The sequence below is a fragment of the Neomonachus schauinslandi genome, chromosome 4 (genome assembly GCF_002201575.2).
Source record: "Neomonachus schauinslandi chromosome 4, ASM220157v2, whole genome shotgun sequence".
NCBI lineage: Eukaryota > Metazoa > Chordata > Mammalia > Carnivora > Phocidae > Neomonachus > Neomonachus schauinslandi.
Window position 1 is genome coordinate 89,683,139 of NC_058406.1, and position 24,997 is coordinate 89,708,135.

Below are 24,997 nucleotides of genomic sequence, written 5' to 3' on the forward strand. Positions count from 1 at the left end.
AACACTAATTATGAGGAATCTGGGGTAGCTATATTAATCAGCCAAGGAAGACTTCAAGACAAGGAAGACATTTTATATGTTAGGAGAGTTGATTCATCAAGATGGCATAACAACCATAATGTGTATGCACCTAATAACAAAGCTTTAAAATATATGAAGCAAAAATGGATAGACTGCCTGCAAAGAGGAATAAATAGATCCACAACTGGAGTCAGAGATGTCAATATCTTTCTCACAGCAATGGATAAAATAAGGAAACAAAGTCTGTAAGGGTATAAAGACTTCGATGACATGATCAACTAATTGGCATTAATAGAACAGTATACCCATCAACAGGAGAATACCCATTATTTTTACCTGCACATGTAAAATTCACTAACAAAGATCATATCCTGGGCCACAAAACAAGTCAATAAACTTTAAATGCCTGAAATCAGACAGATTATGTTCTCTGACCACAGGACAATTAAATTGGAAATCAATCAGCAAAAGATGGTTGGAAGTACCTAAATACTATTTTTAAATAACGCATGAATCAAGAAATCTCAGGGAAACTGGAAAATGTAGAATGCAGCTAAAATAGTGCCTAGAATTAACATTATAACTTTAGATGTTTGTATCAGAAAACAAGAAAGTTTAAAATCCATGATCTAAGGTTTTACCTTAAGAAACTAGAAAAAGAAGAGCAAATTAATCCCAAATAAGTAGAAAGAAGGATTTTAAGTAGCCTTGAAATCAAAGAAATAAAAGACAATAAAGAAAATTAGTAAAACCAAAAGCTATTTTCTTTGAAAAACTTAATTATATTGATAAATCTATAACTAGACCAATCATGAAAAAAAGAGAAAATACAAACTACCAATATCAAGGAGACATCACTACAAATTCTACACATGCTAAAATAATAATAAGAGAACATTATGGACTTTTATGTCAAAAGCTTTGACAACTTCAGGTCTTTTCCTTGAAAGACTTATTATCAAAGCTGACAAAAGAATAAACAGTTTATCTATGTAAAACTAACATGAGCATTCATACTTAGTGGTGAAAGACTAAATGTTTTCTCCCACTAAGATGGGAAATAAGGCAGGAATCTCTCTTCTCACTCCTTCTATTCAGTATTATACCAGATGTCCTAGCCAGTGCAATAAGGTAAGAAAAGAAAAAGGGAAAGGCATACATACTGGCAAGAGGCAAGTTCAACTTTATTTATTCTTAGATGACATGATCATTTACATAGAAAATCCTAAGGTGGGTGCCTGGGTGCCTCAGTTAGTTAAGCGACTGCCTTCAGCTCAGGTCATGATCCCGGAGTCCCAGGATGGAGTCCCACATCTGTCTCCCTGCTCGGCGGGGAGTCTGCTTCTCCCTCTAACCCTACCCCCTCTTGCGCTCTCTCTCTCACTCTTTCAAATAAATAAATAAAATCTTTTAAAAAAAAAGAAAGAAAGAAAATCCTAAGGAATCTACAAAAAAGCTACTTGAATTGATAAGTGAATTTAGCAAGGTTGCCAGAGATAAGGTCAATATAAAAATTAGTTTATTTCTATATATTAATAATAATTGGAAAATAAAATTTAATACCATTTATAATAGCATCAAAAACTGAAATACCTAATGATAATTATATATGTGCAATATCTGACACTAAAAAGTGAAAATGTTGTTGAAAGAAATTAAAGACAACTTAAATAAATGGAGAGCTATCTCATCTTAGTAGATTGGAACTCAATATTGTTAAGAGTCCGTTCTCTTCAATTTGATCTAAAGATGAAATGTAATCCCAGTCTAAGTGCTAGCAGACATTTTCATACAAACTGACAAGCTGACTCAAATTTATATGGAGGGGCGCCTGGGTGGCTCAGTCAGTTAAGCATCCAATTCTTGATTTTGGCTCACGTCATGATCTCAGGGTCGTGAAATTGAGCCCCAGGCTCCATGCTTAAGATTCTCTTTCCCTCTCCCACTGCCCCTCCCTGCCCTCACTCACATGTACACGCACTCTCTCTGTCTCTCTCTAAAAATAAATGAATAAACAAACAAATAAATAAATAAAATTTATATGGAAATGCAAAAGATGTTGAGTAGCTAAAACCATTTTGAAAAATAATAAGTTTCAGAGTCTAGATAAATAAACCGACACAATTGATTTTTAACAATGTCAGTGTAATTCAATAGGGAAAAGATAGTCTTTTCAACAAACAATGCTGGAACAACAGGATATCCATAAAAAAAAAAATGTGAAACTTTGTGTCTTGAAAAGACACTGTTAAGAAAATAGGCAAGAAGGGGTGCCTGGGTGGCTCAGTTGGTTAAGTGTCTGCCTTCAGGTCATGATCTCCAACTCCTAGGATTGAGCCCCACATGGGGCCCCCCCCCACTCAGCAGGGAGTCAGCTTCTCTCTCTCCCTCTGCCCCTTCTCCCTGCTCATTCTCTCTCTCTCTCTCTCAAATAAATACATAAAATCTTTTTTTAAAAAAAGAAAATAGGCAAGAGAAAGTCTGAGAGGAAAATGTTTTAGTACATATCTCTGACAAGGACTTGTTTCCACAATACTAAAGAACACTTAAAATAAAATGTCACAAAGACAACACAATTTTTAAAAAATGGGCAAAAGAGGGGCGCCTGGGTGGCTCAGTCATTAATCATCTGCCTTCGGCTCAGGTCATGATCCCAGGGTCCTGGGATCGAGCCCCGCATCAGGCTCCCTGCTTGGCGGGAAGCCTGCTTCTCCCTCTCCCACTCCCCCTGCTTGTGTTCCCTCTCTCGCTGTCTCTCTGTCAAATAAATAAATAAAATCTTAAAAAAAAAATGGGCAAAAGATCTGAACAGACATTTCACAAAAGAAAATATCTGAGCGACCAATAAGCCCATGAAAAGTTGCTCAAAGGGGTGCTTGGGTGGCTCAGTTGGTGGAGCGACTGCCTTTAGCTCAGGTCATGGTCCTGGAGTCCCGGGATTGAGTCCCACATTGGGCTCCCTGCTCAGCAGGGTGTCTGCTTCTCCCTCTGACCCTCCCCCCTCTTGTGCTCTCTTTCTCATTCTCTCTCTCTCAAATAAATAAATAAAATCTTTTTAAAATTTTTTTTAAAATAGGGGACAGAAAATATACTTTAAAAAAAAAGTTGCTCAAAATCTTTACTTATTACAGAAATGTGAATTAAAACCACAACAAGATAACCCTTCATAGCCTCTAGGATGGATAAATTTAAAATACTTACAATGTCAGGTGGTGCAGAGGGTATAGAACAACTAAAACTAATATATTGCTGATGTAGGAATGTAGAGTAGTATAATCAGAAAATGTCAATTAATTAACATATGTGTATTATTAGTTTCAGAGGTAGAGTTCAGTGATTCATCAGTCTTATATAACACCCAGTGCTCATTACATCACATGTCCTCCTTAATGCCCATCACCCAGTTACCCCATCCCCCCACTCTCCTCCCCTCCAGCAACCCTCAGTTTGTTTCCTATGATCAAGAGTCTCTTATGGTTTGTCTCCCTCTCTGATATCGTCTTGTTTTATTTTTCCTGGGTTTGTTTCTTTTAGTAACCAGAATCATGCTGTGTATTGTTCTTTGATGTGTTTGTTGGAGATGTTCTCAGCCTAGCACACTCCTTTTATCCACTAATTCCACAGAATTAGTGTCACTATTTGGGTTGCTTCATCCTGCTATTATAATTATGCCCCCTTTTGTGCACAAACTTGAGCACAGGGGCTGGAATTTGAGGGGAAGAGTGTCATTTTGAGCCCTTGTCAATCTGAGGTGAAGGTGTGTTGACTTGGCATTGAGCAGGTGGCAGGCCGTGCATGCTGACTCAGGCAGGAGGGCAGCTGGACTGTGAATTTGGGACCCACAGGCCAATGGCATCGTGGGGATGTGTCTGGTTTTGCTCCTGGTCATGAATTCCTTTAACCTTTGTTTTTCTGGGAAACCCTATCTCTCCTGCTATTCTGAATGAAAGCCTTGCTGGATAGAGTATTCTTGGCTGTCGATTTTTTCCTTTTAGCACTTTGAATATATCATGCTACTTTCATCTGGCCTGCAAAGTTTCTATTGAAAAACACACTGATAGCCTTATGGGGTTTCCCTTGTATATAACTGCTTTCCTTTCTCTTGCTGCTTTTAAAACTCTCTCATTATCACTACTTTTGGCCATCTTATTTACTTTGTGTCTTGGTGTAGACCTCTTTGGGTTGGTTTTGTTGGGGGCTCTCTGTGCCCCTGGATCTGGATTTCTCTTTCCTTCCCCAGATTCAGGAAGTTTACACCTAATATTTCTTCAAATAAATCTTCCGCCCCCTTTTCTCATTCTTCTCCTTCTGGGATCCCTATCATACGACTGTTATGCTTGACAGTGTCGCTGAGTTCCCTGGGTCTATTCTCATTTTGAGTATTTTTTTCCCCTCTCATCTGCTCAGCTTGATTACTTTCCATTACTCTGTCCTCCAGGTTGTTGATCTGTTCTTCTGCTTCCTCCTGTTTGCTATTTATTCCAGGTGGTCTATTTTTATTTTCATTTAGTGAGTTCATTATCTCTAACTGGTTCTTTTTTAGGTCTCCTATCTCTTGAAGGTCCTGCACCCCTTTCTCAATTCTAGCAAGTATCTTTATAAGCATTACTTTAAATTTGCTATCAGACATATATTACTTATCTCCATTTGGTTTAGGTCTCCTGCTATGATTTTGTTCTGCTCTTTCTTTTCAACTATGTAGCTTTTTTTTTAAAGATTTTATTCATTTATTTGAGAGAGAGAGAATGAGAGACAGAGAGCAGGAGAGGGAGGAGGGTCAGAGGGAGAAGCAGACTCCCTGCTGAGCAGAGAGCCCGATGTGGGACTCGATCCTGGGACTCCAGGACCATGACCTGAGCCGAAGGCAGTCGCCCAACCAACTGAGCCACCCAGGCGCCCTGTTCTGCTCTTTCACTTGGGACATATTCCTCTGTCTCTTCATTTTGCCTATTGCTGTGTCTGTTCCTATGTGTTAGGAAAGTCAGCTACATCTGCCCTACTTGAAGTAGTGGCTTTAGTGCTTCAGGGGTGTCTCTTATATGTGTTGCTACAGGGGTGTCCTACCACTGTGGCAGAGCTGTGTTTGCCTTCAGTCCAGTCTGTGATGGCTCTTTGCCTGTTGTGGGCAGAGTCTGGTGCCCGTATTGTTAGTGGGCTGGTCCAGGGCTGCCTTGGGCTTGAGTTGAGTAAGACCAGGTGTTTCCTAGAGATAAAGTAGCACCAAACTGCAGGGCACTTCCCCTGTGTTGTGCCCTGAGCAGCTTTTGTTGGTGGGTGGAGCCTGCAGTGAGACCAGCTGCCTGCCCCCAGCCACTTCTGGGGCCGCAGTCAAACTGGTATATGTGGTTATCTTCCCCTCTCCCTGGAGCAGGACTCACTCTGGAGTGGTGTTGGCTCTTGTCTGGGCGGCTCGCACACTACCAGGCTTGTGACCTGCTTTGATGGGATCTTACCAAGAGCAGTGAGAGCGGGTGGATCTGCTTCACTGTGGCCTTGTTTCTACATCCAGCTATGGAGAGTCTGTTCTGCCAATCTTTGGGTCACTTTCTGGGTTATTTATGCTGATGGGGGTGTTCTCTAGGTGGCCATGTGGCAAGAGGTGAGCCCAGGGTCCTCCTACTCCACCATCTTCCAGCAGCCTCTGCTCTATATACAGTATTCTTTACAATTTGGGTTCATTATAGATAAAAAGGGAAAGTATAGTTGGAATGTAATCAAATTGCTCACCAGAAAAAAAATTGCATTTATCATATTTTGGCCATTTTTGTTTGTCTTACTACTTGAAGCCAGGAACAGAGCATTATTCAATTTCCCCAGCATTTAGCAGAGTTCCAGAAAGAAAAAAAAAATCAGTACTTACTTAAAGTGTGGAGTTATTAAATCTGAACAAGATTAGGCTCTCCAGAGGGATCTTAATCCCATTGACCCATAAACCTTCTAGGATTTAGAGTGTGTTTGGTAAGGGGAGAAACTTAGAATTTCTCCATACTTTTGTTTTGTTTTGTTTTGTATTTTTCATCTCTCTATCCCATTCTTCACCAAACCATAAGATTAAACATAGAATTAAAAATACTAGGTGTTTACTCAGACACACTTGATCTTGAATAACCCAGCTCTACCACATACCAATTATGCAACCTCAGACAAATTACTTTTCTAAAACTCAGTTTTCTCATTTGTAAAATGAGTTTAATAGTTATACCTACCTTGTAGGATCATTATTAAAGTTAAAAAAAAAATGTAAAGTGCCTACAACTGGACCATTGTAAGCATTTAAAAGTTTGCTATTACTACTTTCTTTATTAGAAGTCACATCCTTATGTTACAGACAAAGCTTTATTGGGGCTCATACTTGAGACAAGGGAGACAGCACAAAGGAAAGTGTCCTCAGGCTAGCTCTTCAAAGAGAGATCAGGGACAGTTTTAAAGAGACTGGGGGGGGGGAAGGGTGACATTTAAGCATGTAGAGATGGGGACTTATCAGTGCCTGCTCACTTAAAGATCATATTTTGGGGCGCCTGGGTGGCTCAGTCGTTAAGCATCTGCCTTCGGCTCAGGTCGCGATCCCAGGGTCCTGGGATCGAGCCCCACGTCGGGGCTGCTCCGCGGGAGGCCTGCTTCTCCCTCTCCCACTCCCCCTGCTTGTGTTCCCTCTCTTGCTGTGTCTCTCTCTGTCAAATAAATAAAATCTTAAAAAAAAAAAAAGATCATGTTTTGTCATACATGCATGTCTGGTTAACATACTAAATCTCTACCTCCCAGGCATGAATTTTTTTAAAGATTTTACTTATTTATTTTTTGAGGGAGAGATCACAGAGGAAGAGGGAGAAGCAGACTCACCGCTGACCAGAGAGTCCGACTCGGGGCTTGATCCCAGGACCCCGAGATCATGACTTGAGCTGAAGGCAGATGCTTAACTGACTGAGCAACACAGGTGCCCCACCTGGCATGATTTTTAACATTATAATGAGGGGGAAAGTCAGTGAAAGGTCAGTGCTGGGGTCCACTGTGGCTCAGACTGGTCTGGTCTGGTTCTCCCAGGAGCAAACTGGTGGTAAGCTGGGCTGTGGGGCTTGATTCGTACTTGTGGCTTCTGGCTTCCAGATGGCAAGCAGCACCTTTTAACTGGGCTAGAGAACTGGGCTACTGTGGTTTTTTTATAAGAGTTTCTGGGTGAGGAGCTTGAGTCCGGTCCCTGCTCTGTCTCACAGCAAGTATATGGAAAATTTCTTAGTGGGCTATTTTGGTGTAATAGTATCAATTGTTTTAAAAAAATCACTTGGGAGCTGTGGCAGATACTTTGGACTGGTACTTCCAACCTTCATTCCGCATTTGTGTTTGGAGACCACAGAGTGCTCAAAACTGTATTTCTAAACTCCTTTGAAGCTAGCGTTCTGCAAGAAAATTAGATTCCCTCCAAAAACCTTACGTAGAATTTGGAAAGAGGAAGTATGACAGCTTCCTTTTGCTGTTTTAGTCGGCATGCAGGGTCATGAATATTAGTGTTTAGACCAGTTTTTGTGCCTGGACTCAGCATTCCAATGCTTATTCACCAATTTCATGCATATCTTGAAGCAAATTTGACAGTGGTGGTGATAGCTATAGCAACTTTCTGATCTCTGAATTGCAGCTATGTTCAACTCATCAATCTAGTTCAGGAATCATCTTTATTTTTTCTACAAAGGGCCAGACAGTAAATATTTTAGGCTTTGTAGATCACATATGGTCTCTGTTTGTTATTTTTTGTTTTGTTTTTACTACAGTAACCATGAAATGAAAATTTAGAAATTGGACCTCATCAACATTTAAAACATCTGTTCACCAAAAAACACAATTAAGATAGTTGATGCTCAAGTCCCAGACTGAAAAAGAGATATTCATAATACATATAGCTAACAAATGACTCCTATACAGAATTTTTAAGAACTCCTACAAATCAATAAGAAAAAGGCAAACAACCCAATTAAAAATTTAGCAATTAGAAAAAAGACTTGAACAGGCACCTCACAAGAAAGAATATCCAATGGCTTCTTAATTTATGTGTAACAAAGGTGTTTTTTAAGTTAACTGGATTCCAGAGGCTGTTGTGTGTTTTTAACTCTTGAAAGTCTGCAGTTTTGATAAATCTTAAATAAGACTTTATTGCTGTAATGATAAGAGTTAAATTGACTTCTCTGTTTTCTGAAATGTAAAAGTACTTGTTCAAGCTTCTTTGTTCCTTTAATAATTCAGAACAAACCTTTGGAATTTCCTCCATCCTCTGTTCTTAAATATATAAAAACCTCTAACATGGCTGAATATTTATTAAAATAGTTTAAGACATCAATTCACGGGAAAAAAATTTAAAAATAAAATAATTTAAGAATCTATTTCTAATTTGAATTAACAAAAGTGCCCATCAGAAGATTAGATAAATCTGTGTATGTATATGGTGGAAAACCATATAGGAGTAAACATGAATGAAATAAATTTATGGGAGCGCCTGGGTGGCTCAGTCGTTAAGTGTCTGCCTTGGCTCAGGTCATGATCCCAGGGTCCTGGGATCAAGCCCCACATCGGGCTCCCTGCTTGGCGGGAAGCCTGTTTCTCCCTCTCCCACTCTCCCTGCTTGTGTTCCCTCTCTCGCTGTGTCTTTCTCTGTCAAATAAATAAAATCTTGAAAGAAAGAAAGAAATTTACGTAGATTAATCTAACAATATTGAGTGAAAAAGCAAGTTTTACAAGATATATATAATATATAGTTATGAAAAGTATTTATGAATACACTCATACATAGACAAAATTTTAAATGTGCATAGGAATGAAACACACCAACTTCAAGATAAGGATTACTTTTCAGGAGGGGAGAGAAGGAAAGGTAGCGTTTGAAGCAAAAAGGTAGTGTTTGAAGTCAAATAGTATTGTGAGTACATGACTGATTTATCATTTTCTTTGTGAAATGCTACATATTTAATTTTAAAATATATATATTTAACGATATATATAAAGACAGAACCAGTTTACTCTTTTTTTAGTCAGATTGGCAAAAACTGGTCATGGAAGCATTTAGTAAATGACAGAGATTAATTAAATAATAATTGTTCCCTTTCCAAATATCAATGTTTTGATGATATTACTTTCAGAAATAGTCCACAATTTATTTTTTTTAAGATTTTTATTTATTTATTTGAGAGAGAGAGAGTGAGCACAAGCAGGGAGAGAGGTAGGGAGAGGGATAAGCAGGCTCGGCACTGAGCGTGGAGCCCAACCTGGGGCTCGATCTCATGTCCCTGAGATCATGACCTGAGCTGAAATGAAAAGTTGGCCACTTAACTGAGCCACCCAGGTGCCCCCAGAAATAGTCCATAATTTAAAATGATGTTTGAATACATGTATCCAGGACAATGCAAGTAAGCCAAAATTCTATTTAACATAGACCTAGTCCTAAAAATCAAGGAGATTCATAGACACAAGTCAAGATTTCTGAGAGAATTTATAGCTGTGGTATTCTTTAATTAAATGACAGGTTTGGAAGTGTTTCTAATTTATTAGTAATAAGAGAAAGAGGAGTACTTTGTCTTCTGTATATTAAATAGGAAGACAGCATATGTATTATATAATACCTATCACATTGTGGGCACCTAAATATTTAACTACAATCAACATTTTACATCTTTACTCCTCTCTGTCAACTTTGATGCTTAAAAAAATTGTGATTATACGTGTGCAAATATGTATGTGTGTGTGTATCATCTTATGCGTGTGTGTGTGTGTGTGTATACCATATTGGTATATACATACACATATACATATAAATATTTATTGTCTTACTTTATGGTTAACTGGAATAAAACACCTGACTGTCTATAGAGCATTTATTGTGCATAGAGGAGAGTTTAGATTTTACTTCCCTTACTCCCTTAGCTTATTAGAAGCCAATTCAAAGATTTGTTGAGCCCTTGGAAAGGTAGATCCACACATCTAATTCACAGAAGACTCTTCTCCATTACTGCTTCTTCCCTCCACAGACAACTTTGCGGGATCAAACCTATCTGGGCCACCCTGAGATTGGACTTTTCATGTCCATATATAAACTTCTATATATTAATTGAATTGTATGCAGAAATACTTCTGTCTTTATTAACAAACAGAATAATGGGAAAATATATAAACTCCGAGGTTAGAGTCAGAACATCTCTCCAAATCTAGGAGTACGGAAAGGACATAACAATTCCAATTTATATGCCACATCGCTATTTGCAAGTTGTATTCTAAACAATAGAGAAAAAAATAAATGGCAAAATACTTTAAATGAGTTCAGTGGATCTGATCCACTGGCAAAATGTTTCAGATCCCCTGAAGGATTTAAAGTACTTCACCAGTATGTAGTTATTTTAGGTCAATACCTGATCTTGATAGTCTGTAGTTATTGAGGGGTCCAGTTTGCCATTTATTTTCCCCTCTCTGTTGTAGAGTAAAAGCTCTCATAAAAAATTTAATTTCTAATTGTTTTTAATAATAAAGTATGGTAACATAACTAATTTCACTTGAGGTATTTACTTTATTTTAATCTCTTTTTATGTGAATTTAAGAAGCTGAGTTATAAATTAATTAGAATCCTTCTATTAATAAATCCTACTAAGAAAAAATGGGAATCCAACTAGAAATTTGACTTGGTTTTGTCACTCAAACTTATGTTAGTTGTATATTCATATTAATTTTAATTTTTAGGAAATTTAATTTAACAGTTTAATTCCATCATAAATAGTTTATTAAGTACCCTATCCCAAGGTTCCTCTCCTCATCCTATCCTAAGGAAATTAAATTCATCTAATTTCACAGCAAATGAAATCATGCCACTTAACAAGAGAGAAAAAGACTATATGAATTATTCTTTTGAGTTTCAACACTCTTTATAGTGAGAGCAGATTTTAACTAAATTTTAATAACCTTATGATAAGACCTAACTCCAAATATTAGAGTAACTGAAAAATCCATAATCTATAAAATGACAGAAATATTTCATCCTAAAAAACACTGAAAAGAGAGTTGGTCCAATCCAGTTACTAGTTGTTGGCTATAATATAAATTGTATAATTTATTTTTTTTTACATTTTCAAACCGGGTTATCATCTCATATCTCCATTATTTTAAACAATCAATAAAATTTTATTGAGATATAATTTACATATAACATTATATAAGTTAAAGGTATACACTTGATTTCATACATTTATATATTGCAGTATGATTACCACTGTAGCATTAGTTACCACCTCTATGGCATCATATAATTATCATTTCTTTTTTGTGGTGAGTACCAGTAAGATCTAGTCTCTTAGCAACTTTGAAGTCTATAATACAATATTGTTGACTATAATGTCTATGCTGTGCATTAAGTCTTCAGGATAAATTATATATTTCTATCTCATTAAATCACAATTTTGGAGCCAATACAATTTTTAAAATGTAGCTATATATACATACAATCTTAAATATCTTTGGCCTATTCTCTCTCAACATAGATTGAAAAGGTAGAGCAAATTTGCAACAACATGGATGGACCTAGAGGGTCTTGTAAGTAAAATAAATCAGACAGAGAAAGACAAATACCATCTGATTTCTCTATATGTGGAATCTAAAAGACAAATGAATAAGCAAATAAAAAGCAGAAACAGGCCCATAAATACAGAGAATAAACTGATGGCTGCCAGGAGGGATGGGCAAAATGGGTGAAGGGAGATACATGGGAATAAAAGGTACAGCGTAGAGAATGTAGTTAATGATACTGTAGTAGCATTGTATGATGACACATGGTAGCTACACTTGGCCAGCATAACGTTAACAGTGTATGTCAACTATACTTCAACAAAAAAATAAATTAATTTCATTTTTTAAAAATAGAGGCAAAATACAAAACAAAACAACCTCCTAAGGGCAGAGAAGAATACTACTTATTCTTCATATAAGTTTAAGATTTCAAAGGGGAGTTCTAGCCAGTCCTTCTTCTTAAAGAATGGAGTTTAAAAGCACAGTATAAAGGATAGAAAAAAATATATATGAACTCATTAATATAAAAGAAAAAAAATATGAACCTTTTATTTTAACACAGTTTTAAGAACAAGGGTTCTCAATTTTTTCTGATTTAATTTGTTCACATTGGTGACTTTCTTGTAATTTTTTAACAATATTAAGAACCAAGAGTAAGTTAAAAATGTCTGTATCCACAAATAAGAGTGTTCAGGAAGTGAGCAGTAAGTCACCAGTATTCCATTAACAAAACCAGTAGAAGACTGAGGTGTTCTGATGCCATGTAATTCTGTTTAAGACAGAACTATTTTGTTTTGTTTAGTTTACAGAAAGAAAAGGGGTTCAGGGCACCTGGGTGGCTCAGTCATTAAGTGTCTGCTTTTGGCTCAGGTCATGATCCCAGGGTCGTGGGATTGAGCCCCATGTCAGGCTCTCCGCTCAGCGGGAAGCCTGCTACTCCCTCTCCCACTCCCCCTGTTTGTGTTCCCTCTCATGCTGTCTCTCTGTCAAAATAAATAAATAAAATCTTAAAAAAAGAAAAAAGAAAAGGGGTTCAAAAACACCACTGTTTCCCTCTTAATTATAATTTTAAATGCATAGGTTTTCTTTTAATGCTTTCAAACATTTAAAATATGCATACAAAACAATGTTAGGTTTTTAAAATAGAAAACAGAAAATGCTGAAAAACTTCAAAAATTCCAATTTTCCCTAACATAAAATATATTAGGTTAATAATACAATTAGGTAATATTAGGTAATATAAATTACATCTTAATCCATTTAAATGCAAATTTCTGGTGAGTATTCATTAAAATTTAGAGAAGCTTAAATAGACTTTCTGAATATTAAAGATGTCAATTCATAAAGAACTTATAAACTATAATTCTGGCTTACAAAAAATTAAAATTCAGTATTTAATTCTGATTTGTATGTTTATCTTTTTGGAGGATGGATATAGCATCTTTTCATGCAATCCTCTAGAAATATAAGAAGAAAGCCAAGACATTTCTATGCTTATAAATAAATGTATATAAAATGGCAGTTCACAATTTCATTTCTACACTATTTCTAAGAGTGGTTTTATTGACTTGTAAACCATACAATTTATGCATACTGAAGGAAGCAACTTTAAGAAATTTGGAATCATGCCACTGAAAAACTTTATCACTCTACTACTTTTATAAATTTGACAAAAGACGCTGATCATATTTAGCTGTGGGACTCCCATTATGCCTAGAAAATGAAAGGGAAGGGAAAAGCCTAATTAATTTGATATTTAGCTTTTTTCAAACACTAATGAAAGTAAAACACATGTTAAAACAAATTTATATATATATATATAATTACTTAAATTCTTTCACAAGAAGTTCCAAGGGAACATCTCTGGTTCATCATATTATATAATCAGGGACCCTAATGGAACTATTTGATGCTCATCTCTTTGTACTTTTCTTTCCTTTAGGAACAAATTCTGTCCACTTGTGGTGAAATTTACTTATAGTTATTGTAGACATAATTTTTAAAACTAGCTAGACATACAGAGGTACCTTTAGTCAACATCTTATTTCTTAGGAACAACTCAAACTCTGAAAAAAACTCAAATATGTTTCTCATTCACTGCTTCTTTTCTCTAGCTGTTCCACCATTCATCTAGCTGTTGAAACTGGAAACCTGAAAAGCATCCATAATGTTTCCTTCATCTTACATATCCAAACAGTTACCCATCAGTTTTACTCTCTAATAGCTCTCAAATCTTTGCATTTACCTACAAGTGCACTGCCATGTCTCCAAACTACCATCATCTCTTGCCTAGCCTTTTACCATAATCACCTCTTTCATTTTTTTCTCCATACTTTAACCAAAGAGAACTTTTAATAATGCAACTCTGAAACTCTGATTATGTTACTCTGCTGCTTCAGTAATTCCCCATTATACTTAAATCCAGTATGGTCTAGCCTCTGTTTCCTCCTCCCACCTCACTTGTACCACTCCCTTGCTTTCTGCCCTCTAGCCATAGAGGCCACTTTGAGTTTCTCAGATGTCCCCAAATCTTCCCTCTTAAGGCTAGTTGCACATGCTCTTCCCTTTGCCTGAAAGTAACCCCCCCAACCTTTGGCTATTAGCCCTGTCTCGGCCTTCAGTTCTCAGTCCAAGCAACACTTCCCCAAGAAAGTCTTCCAGAACTGCCTCAGCTCCCTCATGGTAGTATTTAGAGAACTCCACTTTTCCTTTGTAGCTCTCATCACAGTTTATGCATTTTGTGTCCATATTTAATTAATAACTATCTTCCCTGATAGACTATCAATTCCATGAGAGCAGGGACCAATGTCTTTTTGCTTACTTAAACCCCACATGCCTGGCACATTGCATAGTACCGGTAAATATTATCAGATTCTTTAGCTAGCATTTTTCTCCTTAATCATTATACCATGTTCCCAAAATTGGCATAGCTAAGTTAAGTAAAAAGCAGTAGAAACTGAAAAGTTTGTCTGTTGCTATTTGTTTTCATCTAAACATTTCCTCCCTCCATCCTTTCCCACCCAAAATAAAATAATTCCTTTGAAATCTAGAGAAAGTCTCTTGAAATTTTAGAAAATACTTACTTACCATGGATTTCCTGGAGAATGTTCTATTACTACATTCATTTTGACCTTTTATTTTTTAGTAGAAGCTAATAACATTGCTCTCAATTTCTATAATTTTGTAAAAGAATATGGAACAGGCTTACTTTTTTTCTAATGTTGAACCTACATTCCCCATTGATTTACCCCATCTCATTATTGTGAAAATTGTAAACTACAGAAAGAATAGTACAATGAACATTTGTATACTCACCACCTAGTTTCAAAATTTGACATTTTGCTGTACTTATTGTCTCTTTCTCTTTTCTCTATACACATGTGTGTATATATATGTGTGAATGTATGCACTCTGAAGGTAGTTACAAACACCATGAACCTTGCAACCTTAAAAACTTCAACATATCCTAAAAACAAAGACATTAATCTACATAACCCAAATCATAATTATGCCTTAGAAAATTAAAAATAATTCTCTATCTCACCAAATACCTCCTTATTAAAATTTTCCCAGTTGTCCCAAAAATGTCACTTAGAGCTGGGTTTGTTTTTTCCAAACTAAAATCTAAACAAAATTCCCTCATCACACTGGTTATGTTTCTTTAGTTTCCTAATCAAGACTAGTACCAGTCATTCCCCCGCAACCACCACTTTTTCTGTGACAATGGCTGTTTGAATAACCTAGGCCAACTGCCTTATAGAATATCCTACATTCTAGATGTGTCTGATTCATTCTTAATAGTATCATTTAACTTATCCCTTGATCCTCTGTATTTCCTTTAGGTCTAAAAGCATTGCCAGATGCCAGTAAAACATTTTGGGCAAGAGTACTTCATAGCAGATGCTATGCTATGTAATAGGCACTTCATATTACGTTACATTAAGAGGCACATTATGTCAGAGGTTTTTTTATTTCACTGTTGCCAATGCTGGTTGCCAAGTTGGTCAATTGGTTATAATGATGACCACCCATTCTCTCCATTGTAAAGGTATGTTTTCCTCCTTGCAATTAGCAATAACTCTGATAGATGATACTATGGCATCATCATGTGAATATACTATTCCCCAACTCCTTTTAAATTAATAGCTTCAATATCAGCTGATGATCCTAGGACTCAGATATTGATTTTAAAATATCACTACCCTGTGCACTAAAAGGAAAAATAGCTGATTATAGATTTTAGGGCAGGTACAAGTGACCATGAGACATCATTTAAATAAAAAAAAAGAAAGAAGAGCTCAGAAATAAATATGGAGATGTCAAAAGAACAAAGGAGGATTTTCAGTTCTAGTTATGACAAAGTAGTTTGTTTCAGACTAACCCTACAAATAAAAATAAATATTAAAATATGAACAAAGTACATGAAATCATTGTTTGAGAGTAATCAATGCAAATAAGACTAGGGTCCCTGAGAGAAGGTAAGCACTACATTTCACTCTGGTTTTGTTTTTGTTTTGTTTTTTTACCTTAGGTCATTTGACAATTTTCAGCATGAGAGAATAGGGTCCACATCAAAAAAATGAGTGTTACTGAATGGAGGACAAAAGATGGAGTTCAAGGATGCCAATGTGCCAGATACTTGAGGAACAAAATCTGAAATGGAGGTAATACTAGTGAAGTGAGTCCAAAAGTCTCCGTGCAGTTTTCCCTTGAGGTATTGCCAACTCTAAAACTGCACCAAGTAAGATTTCAAGAAAACCACAGAAAAGACCAGGTGGAAGGCTAAAGATCTAGGAAAAGACTTTAGCAGTAACACAGTGCTAGCTCATAAAGGTTCGAGTTTAAGCCCAACAAGGTGAGGTGAGGCACTTTGGTAACCACTCTAAACTTTCAGATAAGACCCACAAAAGTTACTGTCTAGGGGTAAGGACCATACTCTAAGGATAAGTATCTTGGAGAAAGATCAGAGCTGAAATAAATTATCCCTAACAAATCTAAAACCAACCTTCAATAGATTTAGGTTGATCTGCCTATACAATAGCTACCTACCAGAAGAAAGGTTAGTCCTATTTGGAGAAAAATAACATCATCCAGAGTTTACAATTTTTCATACAAAATGCTCATCATTCAATCTAAAATAATGAGGCATGATTTAAAAAAAAAAAGATCGCATGATTTAAAAAAAAAAGATCAAATAACTGAAAACCTAGAGAGAAAAACAGACAACAAAACAAGTATTAATATATTAAATTTAAAATAATTGTGATTAATATGTTTAAGAAATTAGAGAAAAAGATGGAGACTTTCACAGAACACCTAGTATCTATTTTTTTTTTAAGAATAAAAATGTAAAGGGGTGCCTGGGTGGCTCAGTCAGTGAAGCATCTGCCTTCAGCTCAGGTCATGATCCCAAGGTCCTGGGATCAAGCTCCACATCAGGCTTCCTGCTCAGTGGGGACCCTGCTTCTCCCTCTCCCTCTGCCATCCCCCCCCCCAACACTTGTGCTCTCTGGCTCTCTTTGTCAAATAAATAAATAAAATCTTAAAAAAAAAAAGAATAAAAATGTAAAGTCAAACTGAAAAATATACTAAAGTTAAGACATCAATGTACTGGGTTCAACAGCAAATTAGACAAAGCAAAACATAAGATTAGTGAACTTTAGAAGATAGGTGCAGTAAGAAAAAAACATACCGATTGAAGTGCAGAGAAGGGGGAAAGGGTATATAAAATACAGAAAAGAACATAATAGGTAAATAGGACATGAAGAAAAGATCTAACATACATGTAATTAGAATGTCAGAAGAAGAGAGAGACAATGAGATAGAGCAAAATTTGAAGAAATTTTGACTGGGAATTTTCCCAAAACTGACAAAAGTCATCAAACCACAGATTTTAAGAACAGGAGGAAGAAAAGCAGAAAGCAAACCACATTTTAGGCACATCATATTCAAACTGCTGAAAACCAGAGACAGAAGGAAAAATCTTAAAAAGCATGGGGTGGGGGAGACAGTACCTTAAAACAGCAACGATAAAACTGTTGGCTAACTTTTCAACAAAAATTATGGAACTCATAAGACATTGGAATAATAGCTTTTACTGTGCCATAAAAAGAAACAAACAAAAGCTGAGAAAATCTGTTGCTAGTAGACCTTCCACTGAATAAAGAATTCTAAAGGGAATTCTTTAACTAGAAAGATAATGATCCCAGGTGAAAGCAAGAAAATTCTGGAAGTAAGATAGTCAAAAGAGAATAAAATATAAATTAACATTGTTTTTTTTTTTAAAGATTTTATTTATTTATTTGACAAAGAGAGAGTTAGCGAGAGCAGGAACACAAGCGGGGAGTGGGAGAGGGAGAAGCAGGCTTCCCGCCAAGCAGGGAGCCCGATGTGGGGCTCAATCCCAGGACCCTGGGATCATGACCTGAGCCGAAGGCAGACGCTTAACGACTGAGCCATCCAGGCACCCCAACATTGATTTTTAAAACAATAATGTTTATATATACTGAGGGCGCCTGGGTGGCTCAGACGGTTAAGCATCTGCCTTCGGCTCAGGTCATGATCCCAGGGTCCTGGGATCGAGTCCCGCATCGGGCTCCCTGCTCCTTGGGAGCCTGCTTCTCCCTCTGCTTCTCTCTCTCTCTCTCATGAATAAATAAATAAAATCTTTAAAATATATATATATATATACATATATATATATATATATATATATATATATATATACTGAAGTAGAATATATGGCAATAGTAGCACAAAAGGGTGTGCAGTGTGAATGAAGTAAAACTATTGTATTAGAAATTGGTAAAAAGAAAGGAAGAAAAGAAGGAAAAAGAAAAGAAAAAGATATTGGTAAAAAATACTAATTTAAGGTAGGCTGTAATTAACAAAGGATTTACCTTGGAATCTCTAGGGTAACAAAAGAAAAAAGAATCTATAACTAACAAGCTAATAGAGGGAAATATTGAAATAATGAATATACCTAATTAATTCAAAAGGAGACCCAAAAAGAGAGAGAGCTAAAAGAAAATGAAAAATGGAATCAATAAGAAGTAGCACTTTAATATGTAGTCTCCACTTAAATGCAACTGTAACACTGCTTTAAAATATAAATATACTAAATGTTAATTAAAAGACAAAATAATCACACTGGATTTTTTTTTTTAAAGATCTAACCATATGCTTTTCAGATTGGACACGCTATATATAAGGACACAAAGAGATTGAAAGTAAAAAGATGCTCTAAAAATTATACTAAGCAAACATTAACCAAAGGAAAGCTATTGTAACACATTAATATCAGACAAAGTAGACTTTTTAAGGCAAAAACAAATATTAGTAGCAATAAAGAGGACACATTTTATAATAAGGAAAGGGTCAATACTGAATTTTAATATACATAATAATATAGCTTCAAATATAGAAAGCTAAAGTAGACCAAATTAAAGGAGAGATGAAGAAATCCACAATCCTGGTTAGAGATTTAAACACACCTCTGTCAGTAACCAATAGAAAAAGCAGATAAAAAAAATCAGTAAGGATATAAAACATTTTATTAACATTTTAACTAATTTATTTTATAGAACACACATATAGAACACAAAATACAACTTCAAAATTCTCTTTCTTTTCAAGTATACAGTGAACATTTACCAAAATTGACCATATCTAGGCCAGTAAGACAGGTATCAATAAATTTCAAAGAATAGAAATCATATAGAGTACATTCTCTTTCTGCAGTGCAATTAAATTACAAGTTCAATATCAGAAAGTTCATTGGAAAAATCCCCAAATGTTTGTAAATTAAGCAGTATATTTCTAAATAACCGATGAGTCAAAAAGAAATCACAATGGAAATTTGGATGATATTTTTAAATGAATAATAATGAAAATAGCATCAGTTTATGGGATATAAGTAAAGCAGTACTTAGAGAAATATTCAGAAACTGGAATTGGTATATTAAAAAAGAAAAAAGATTTAAAATCAATTGTCTCAACCAGGGATCAGCAAACTTTTGCTGTAACAGGCCAGATAGTAAATATTTTAGGCTTTATGGGCCACATGGTCTCTAGCAACTACTCAAGTCTACCATTGTAGCACAAAAGTAGCCATAGACAGTACATAAATAAATAGCAGGGACTGTGTTCCAATTACATTTTACTTACACACATGGGTGGTGGGTAAGATTTGGCCTGCAAGCCATAGTTTGCCAACCCCTGATCTAAACTTCAACCTAAGAAACTAAACAAAAAACAAACAAGCAAATGGGCACCTTGGTGGCTCAGTCGTTAAGCGTCTCCCTTCAGCTCAGGTCATGATCCCAGGGTCCTGGGATCGAGTCCCACATTGGGCTCCCTGCTCAGCGGGAAGCCTGCTTCTCCCTCTTCCACTCCCCATTTGTGTTCCCTCTCTTGCTGTCTCTTTCTCTGTTGAAAAATAAATAAAAATCTTTAAAAAAAAAACAAGCAAAAGAGAATAAAAATAATACAAATAGAACAGAAAACAATGAAATAGAACTCAAATGTACAATAGAGAAAAATCAACAAAATCAAAAGATGAATAAAATTGATAAACCCCGAAGAAACTGATTAAGAAAAAGAAAAATAACAAATTGCTAATATCAGAAAATAAAAAGGAGACATCACTGTAAAACCTACAGTCATTATTAAAAGTCATTATTAAAGGCATATTAAAAGGACACTATCATGACCTTATGCTATTAAGTTTAAACATTTAGATGAAATGGACAATTCTTTGAAAAACACAATACCTCAAAACTGATGGAAGAAGAAATAGGAAACCTGAACAATCCATACCTTTTAAAGAACTCGAATCTGTTATTAAAATACAGAAAGAAAGAAAAAAACCCTCCACCAAAAATATCCAGGCAAAATTGGCTTTACTGGTGAGTTCTCCCAAATATTTAAGGAAAAAATAATTCTAGTTGTACACAAATTCTTCTGAAGACTAGAGAAAGAGGGAATATTTTCTATCTTTATGGGGCCAATGTAACGTTAATACAAAAACCTGACAAAAACATTACAGGAAGGAAAATTACAACCCAAAATTCTCATGAATATAGTATAAAAATCCTACTCAAAATATTATCAATCAAATCCAATATTATATAAAATGGTAATGAAACATGACCAATGAAGTTTATTCCATGATTTCAAGGTGGTTTTAACATTCAGTCATTCATTCATAGAAAAAAGGAGAAAATAATAATATTATTATGATGCAGAAAAAAGGCACTTAATAAAATTCAACACCTATTCATGATTTAAAAAACACTTTCCACAAACTAGGAATAGAAGAGAACTTCCTTAATCTCACAAAGGGTACATTCCAAAAACCTAGAGCAACATCATACTCAATGGTAAAATATTGGAATAGTTTTCTTCTGAACAGGAATGAGATAAAGATGTCCACTCTTACCATTATCATTATAGCATTGTACTGGAGCTCCTAAAAAGTGACATGAGGCAAGAAAAGGAGGTAAAAAGTGTAAAAGCTGGAAAGGAAGAAACCAAACTTTTGTCATTCACAGAAGCCATGGCTGTGTACATATCAAATCAAAAAAAAAAAAGAAAAAAAAATGGGGCTCCTGGGTGGCTCATCAGTTGAGCATCTAACTCTTGATTTCAGCTCCAGTCATTATCTCAGGGTTGTGAGATTGAGCCTGATGTTAGGCTTCGCACTCAGCATGGAGTCTGCTTGGGATTTTCTCTCCCCCTCTCTTTCTGCCCCTTCTCCAACTCATGCTCTCTCTTTTTCTCTCTCTAAAATAAATAAATCAAATCTTTAAAATAAGCATTAAGCCGCACAACTTCTTGCTAGACACGTCTCCAAAGGCAAGGGAAACAAAGGCAAAAATGAACCATTGGGACTTCATCAAGTTAAAAAGCTTTTGCACAGCAAAGGAAACAATCAACAAAACAAAAGACAAAAAAAGACAACCGACAGAATGGGAGAAAGTATTTGCAAATGACATATCAGATAAAGGGCTGGTATCCAAAATCTATAAAGAACTTACCAAACTCAATACCCAAAGAACAAATAATCCAATCAAGAAATGAGCAGAAGACATGAACAGACATTTCTCCAAAGAAGACATCCAGGTGGCCAACAGACACATGAAAAAGTGCTCAACATCACTCGGCATCAAGGAAATCCAAATCAAAACCACAATGAAATACCACCTCACACCAGTCAGAATCCCTAAAATGAACAAGTCAGAAATGACAGATGTTGGCAAGGATACAGAGAAAGGGGAACCTTCCTACACTGTTGGTGGGAATGCAAGCTGTTGCAGCCACTCTGGAAAACAGTATGGAGGTTCCTCAAGAAGTTGAAAATACAGCTACCCTACGACCCAGCAATTGCAGTACTAGGTATCTACCCCAAAATACAAATGTAGTGATCCAAAGGGGCACCTGCACCCCAATGTTTATAATAGCAATGTCCACAATAGCCAAACTATGGAAAGAGCCCAGATGTCCATCGACAGATGAATGATAAAGAAGATGTAGTATATATATACAATGGAAATTATGCAGCCATCAGAAAATGAAATCTTGCCATTTGCAATAACGTGGATGAAACTAGAGGGTATTATACTAAGTGAAATAAGTCAATCGGAGAAAGATAATTATCATATGATCTCACTGATATGTGGAATTTAAGAAACAAAGCAGAGGATCATAGGGGAAGAGAGTAAAAAATTAAACAAGACGAAACCAGAGAGGGAGACAAACCATAAGAGACTCTTAATCTTAGGAAACAAACCGGGTTGCTGGAGGGGAGAGGGGTGGCAGGATGGGGCACTGGGTGATGGACATTGGGGAGGGTATGTGTTAGCACTGGGTATTATATAAGACTGATGAATCACAAACCTGTATCCCTGAAACAATACATTGTACGTTAATTAATTGAATTTAAATTTAAAAAATAACAGAAGTTTGTAACATCAAGTCTCAGTTTAGTAGGGATACTTGTTAGATCTTGAAATAAATGTGTCATTAAAAAAATAAAATTAAAAATAAAATGATAAGCATTAAAGGTATTCAATATTACTAGTCATTGAGAAATGTAAATTAAATCCACAGTGAGATTTTATTGCACAACTATCAGAATGTCTAAATTAAAAGACTGACAATAACAGGTGTTAACAAAGATGTACATCAACTGGAACTCATACATTGCTCTTATAGTATAAACTGAAATAAACACTATGGAAAACCAATTTGGCAGTATCTACTAAAACTGAATATTTACCCTATAACCCAAAAATTCTTCTCCTGGTATGTGTGTATATATAGATATATAGGTCTATCTATCTATACTTTATATGTATCTGAGAGAAATAAGTGTTTATGTTTTCCGTAGTATAATGGATAACTATACTTATTGTGGTGAGCATTTTATAATGGATATAAATGTAAAATCACTATGTTGTGCACCTGAAACTAATATAATAATGTATGTCAACTATATTTCAATTTAAAAAGTAAAATAAATTTTTTTAAATATTATAATGGATTAAGTGTGGTATTCATGTGATGAAATACTATACAGCAAAGAAAATAATTGTATGCAGTAAACAAAGATGAGTCTCCAAACAGTACATAGTTTTCAAGAATAGGCAAACCAGGGGCACCTTGGTGGCTCAGTCGGTTAAGTGTCCAACTCTTGATTTCAGTTCAGGTCATGATCTCAGGGTCGTGAGATTGAGCCCCACGTGGGGCTCTGCACTGAGAGTTAAGCCTGCTTAAGATTCTCTCTCTCTCTCCCTCTGGCCCTCCCCCCTGCTCACGTGCTCTCTTGCTCTCTCTCTCTCTAAAAAAAAAAAAAGGGAAACTAATAAATGGTGATTAAAGTCAGAATAATAGTTACCTTGGGGTGAGGGTGTTTATTGATTGGGAAGGGTATGAAGGAGCCTTCTGGGGTGCTGGAAGTGTACTGTCTTGATATAGTTGGTAGTTTCATGGGTGTATATATGTGTAAATAAATTGAAAGAATCTTTCTTTTCTAAATTCAACAATAACTTTTCCTAATAATCAGCCGGTATTTTATTGAGTTATTTTTAAGTGAAACAGAATCACTGCATCTCAGCTTGCAAAAGACTTTTAACAGTCATTTAGATAGGTATCTAAATTTTGAATCCTTAGTTATCACAGTCTTATGAACGAACTCTAGGTCACAAAAAGACTGAACCCCTCTAGTGTGAAAACATTCATTCTACCACCCAAGGCAGTAAATAAATAGCACCATTCCCATTCATATAAGAAGAATTTCCTAATTTTGTCTTTTTAAAAGAAGCAGCACTGAATGATGGAAATGAGGAGGATTCTTAGACATTCTTCAGAAGAGAAAGTTAAAAAAAAAAAGTTCCTAAATCACATAGAGCTTTTTACACTGCCATCCTTCTCACAAAAACTCACCTTGAACCTGCATGCGAGTTCTCACTAGGTGCAGGGGGTAGCTGCAAAACTGACCACAAAAGTTAGAGAAGGCATTACAGCCCATCAAAGTCAGCAACCCAGGGTCTTCTGTATCAGTGTTTAGCCAACAAGTCTTCAAAAGCTGGCAGAGAACAAAGTAATAATATATTTTAATAACTATTAAGAAAAAACCAAAATAACAAAATGCTAGTGTCTTTTCTTGCCATAGGCATACACTCCTTTCTATCTTTTATGTTACATTATAGCAAAGAATATAAAATGCAGAATGCAGTAATCCAGGACAAAGTAATAAGAGCCATAGGACATTTTTGAACTGCCAATTTTTAGTGTAATTTAATGCAGTTAAAGTTAATAAAGCCCTCCCCCCAATATTTCCAGGGCTCAAATTATCTAAATATTACCTCCTTAACTAAGCACTATCCTAGCAATTAGAATTATTCAGAGGTGTACAAACAACCAGCGATCAGAGAACCTTAGTGATGGGAACTCACTATCCATTCAACTATTAGAGCCCTGATTGCCTAATCTTTAGGGAAGCTTACTGTGTCAAACTGCATTTCCTCTAACAGCAATATCTTTCTTTCAGGACTCCCTTACACTCTTAAGAGTTCTTGAGAACATGAAACAGTTTTGTTTCTATGAGTTATATCTATCAATATTATTTATTGTGTTAGATATTAAAACAGAAAAATTATAAACACAAGAATACATTAAATAGCCATAAGAGCAATGATGTCATCACAAATCATATAGCCTTTGGAAAATTCTCTACTTACAGAGAATAAGAGTAATAAGGGTAAATGGTGATTTCATGTTATGAAAATAATTCAGAATATAGCTAGACATGGCTGAGAAAACACACACCTATGCTGATTGGTCTCATTTCAAATTCATGATCATAAAATCTTAAGTGGACCTTTAATTTTTCCCTGGAATGATACCATATTTTCCTTGATCATTTACTCTCCAAACATACCAACAT

The 24,997-nt window shown here is 35.7% G+C and overlaps 1 protein-coding gene across 1 annotated transcript in view; it reads right to left on the reverse strand.

Moving 5' to 3' along the window:
- Nucleotides 1-20,924: 20,924 nt before the first annotated feature.
- Nucleotides 20,925-24,997, reverse strand: part of LOC110580615 (calcium-binding mitochondrial carrier protein SCaMC-1-like) — a 46,150-nt gene continuing 42,077 nt past the window's right edge. The window contains 2 exon segments of the mRNA XM_021690295.1: nt 20,925-21,019; nt 23,995-24,136. Coding sequence (XP_021545970.1) covers nt 20,925-21,019; nt 23,995-24,136 — 237 coding nt within the window.